General features: G+C 41.5%; 1 protein-coding gene across 1 annotated transcript in view; it reads right to left on the reverse strand.

Annotated features, from left to right (window-relative positions):
* The window catches only part of LOC307089612 (voltage-dependent L-type calcium channel subunit alpha-1C-like), a gene marked incomplete at both ends in the record, with an annotated part of 101,161 nt that overhangs the window by 56,681 nt on the left and 41,980 nt on the right, over positions 1-2,500 (reverse strand). The window contains one exon of the mRNA XM_079755967.1: positions 428-515. Coding sequence (XP_079612093.1) covers positions 428-515 — 88 coding nt within the window. The remainder of the gene's footprint in view (positions 1-427; positions 516-2,500) is intronic.

Below are 2,500 nucleotides of genomic sequence, written 5' to 3' on the forward strand. Positions count from 1 at the left end.
AGGCGTTACCCCACGAGGTGGCAGTGCGTCAGAGAGCGAGGGAGCGGTTAACGGGACATGCTGGCGGCTAACTGTATATACAACGCACATGGGATCTATGTAAGGATTGTGTGTGTGCGTGCATGCCTGAGTGCCAGTGTGTGTGCACGTTTGTGTGTGTGTGTGTGTGTGTGTGTGTGTGTGTGTGTGTGTGTGTGTGTGTTTGTGTCCTGTGCTGCATACACCTCCTGCAGATCTTTAAAGAAATAAGTGTGTGTGCTTGCCTGAGTGCTAGTGTGTGTGTTTGTGTGTGTGTGTGTGTGTGTGTGTTTGTGTGTGTTTGTGTGCTTGTCTGAGTGCCAGTGTGTGTGTATGTGTGTTTGTATATGTGTGTAGGTGTGTGTATGTGTATTTGTATGTGTGTGTGTGTGTGTGTGTGTCTCTTCACCTTCAGCCCCTTGGCTCTGTTGATGGCTCTCAGGGGTCTCAGAACTCGTAGGACCCTCAGGATCTTCACCACGTTGATGGCACTGGATCTGGACACACACACACACACACACACACACACACACACACACACACACACACACACACTGGTATTGGGGGTTGGGCGCAATACACCTGATAATACACAACGCCCAGGAACGTTAAAACAGGTGTAAGGTTCAGCTTGGATGGATAACAAGACAGGGAAGAGACAGTCCTCCTCAAGGACTGTAACGCCGGATGAAACAGCCTCCGGGATGAAACCACCATCACATCATCACAAAGACCTGACGTCATGGTTACAGGACAACACACCCCTGTGAAGGGCTTGCCGGGGCTCTCGCGGAGAGAAGGGAAGGTAAGGACATTTAGGAGAGCGAAAGGAAAAGAAATGGGCATTTGAAACACAAGACACAAAATATAAAAAGGACACACACAGCTAGACTAGTTAATGACACAACACAGAGACAAACATAAAAATGTAAATTGGCAATCGAGGGAAAAATCAGTCTTTTTTATTTTTATAAACATATTTTGCCGGTCTGGTCCAAAGCTAAGAAGCGTGACCTTTAGAAATGAAGTTTTAGCATAAAATATTAAACTAACATTTCAGGGTTATTTTAACAACTGGTGTTTAATGTTGTGTGAATGACTACGTTGACATTTGGTATTTAGAAGTTAACGTTGATACATGGAATCTGTGTTTCCCTAAACAGAACAGCTCCAATAGCCACAAGCTGATTACACAATTTGTGGAAAGCAGGAGCTGGAGTAGCTAACTATGGGATATATAGAAATTAAAAATACCAGTAAGATGTTATTTAACGGAGGGAATAAACAAGGGCATAGACACGAGATAAAGGAAGCGCTTGTAGATGTCTATCTGTCTTAATTTAGAAGTTTGTTGAATGGGACTGCGTGTAGGATACAGCAAATACTGTAAGTAGTACCCTTCTCAAATCAATCATTCAAATCAATCAGTTAAAAATATATAAATATATCCACCACACCTTCCAGCCCCTCCATAGACATGAGTTATAAATGTGAATGCAGATCTATAGATTGTTATACTGATGGTCGGATTATTAGAAAGATTATTTGAGATTGATACATTAGCAATTATCCTGCATACGCCCCACATTAACTGGAAGGAATCACATCATGTCAGCTGTGTGGTGGCATTACGATGAGAGTTTAAAGTTGTGTTAGCATTCGTTCACCACGGCCTCCTTCAACCAGATATAAGGGAATGAAGATTATTCAGTACCTTGTATTTTAACAGCCTGCATCATTTACTGACAACAGGTTTGATTGAAAATACAATTCATTTATACATAAAATGTATGCATTTTGTTCAAAACTTGTTTAAAGGTAAAAAGGCAAAACTTCCACTCTTGGAAACCGGCATCTTGTGAAATCTGTTTTCTCTGTGAAATCTGATGGAAACTGATTTATGACTCATAGATCTCAGTCTGTTGTCTCCTGTGATGTCTGTGTGAGGAGGAGAGCCGTGTGTTCGTCGACTAACAATGCTCCAAACTCTCACACAAAGACAGATGAGTAGAGAGGTAAAGGCTTTCATCTGCACAGTGGAGGGAAGTGATCAACACGGACTGTAGCGCACACTTACATTGGAGAGTCTAGTCTATCGGGCGTCCGAGATAGAGAGTGTAGTAAAGCGCGTTAAACGTCAGAAATCATAATGTCATGAGCAGCATGTTAGGACATCAGCTTTGGCAGACAAAGAATGCAACAGTAATAAACAAAGAAAGAAGGCAACAATAATAAACAGCATGAAACAATGAAAAAAAGTAAAGGTGCGATCAGACCAAAAATGAAGGCACGGCGCGAATACAAAAAAAACTACGCAAAGACTTGAATAGAGGTGAATTTTCTGCCCGAAAGCAGATTGAACAGCAAAATGGAGGAGAAGTAATTGTTGCCGTTTGCGGACTCCCGGACTGCTTTATTATCTATATAATATAATATAATATCTATATAATATAAAATAGCATAACATCAAATATCACGGCCA

The sequence above is a fragment of the Pollachius pollachius genome (assembly GCF_949987615.1).
Source record: "Pollachius pollachius genome assembly, chromosome: 18".
NCBI lineage: Eukaryota > Metazoa > Chordata > Actinopteri > Gadiformes > Gadidae > Pollachius > Pollachius pollachius.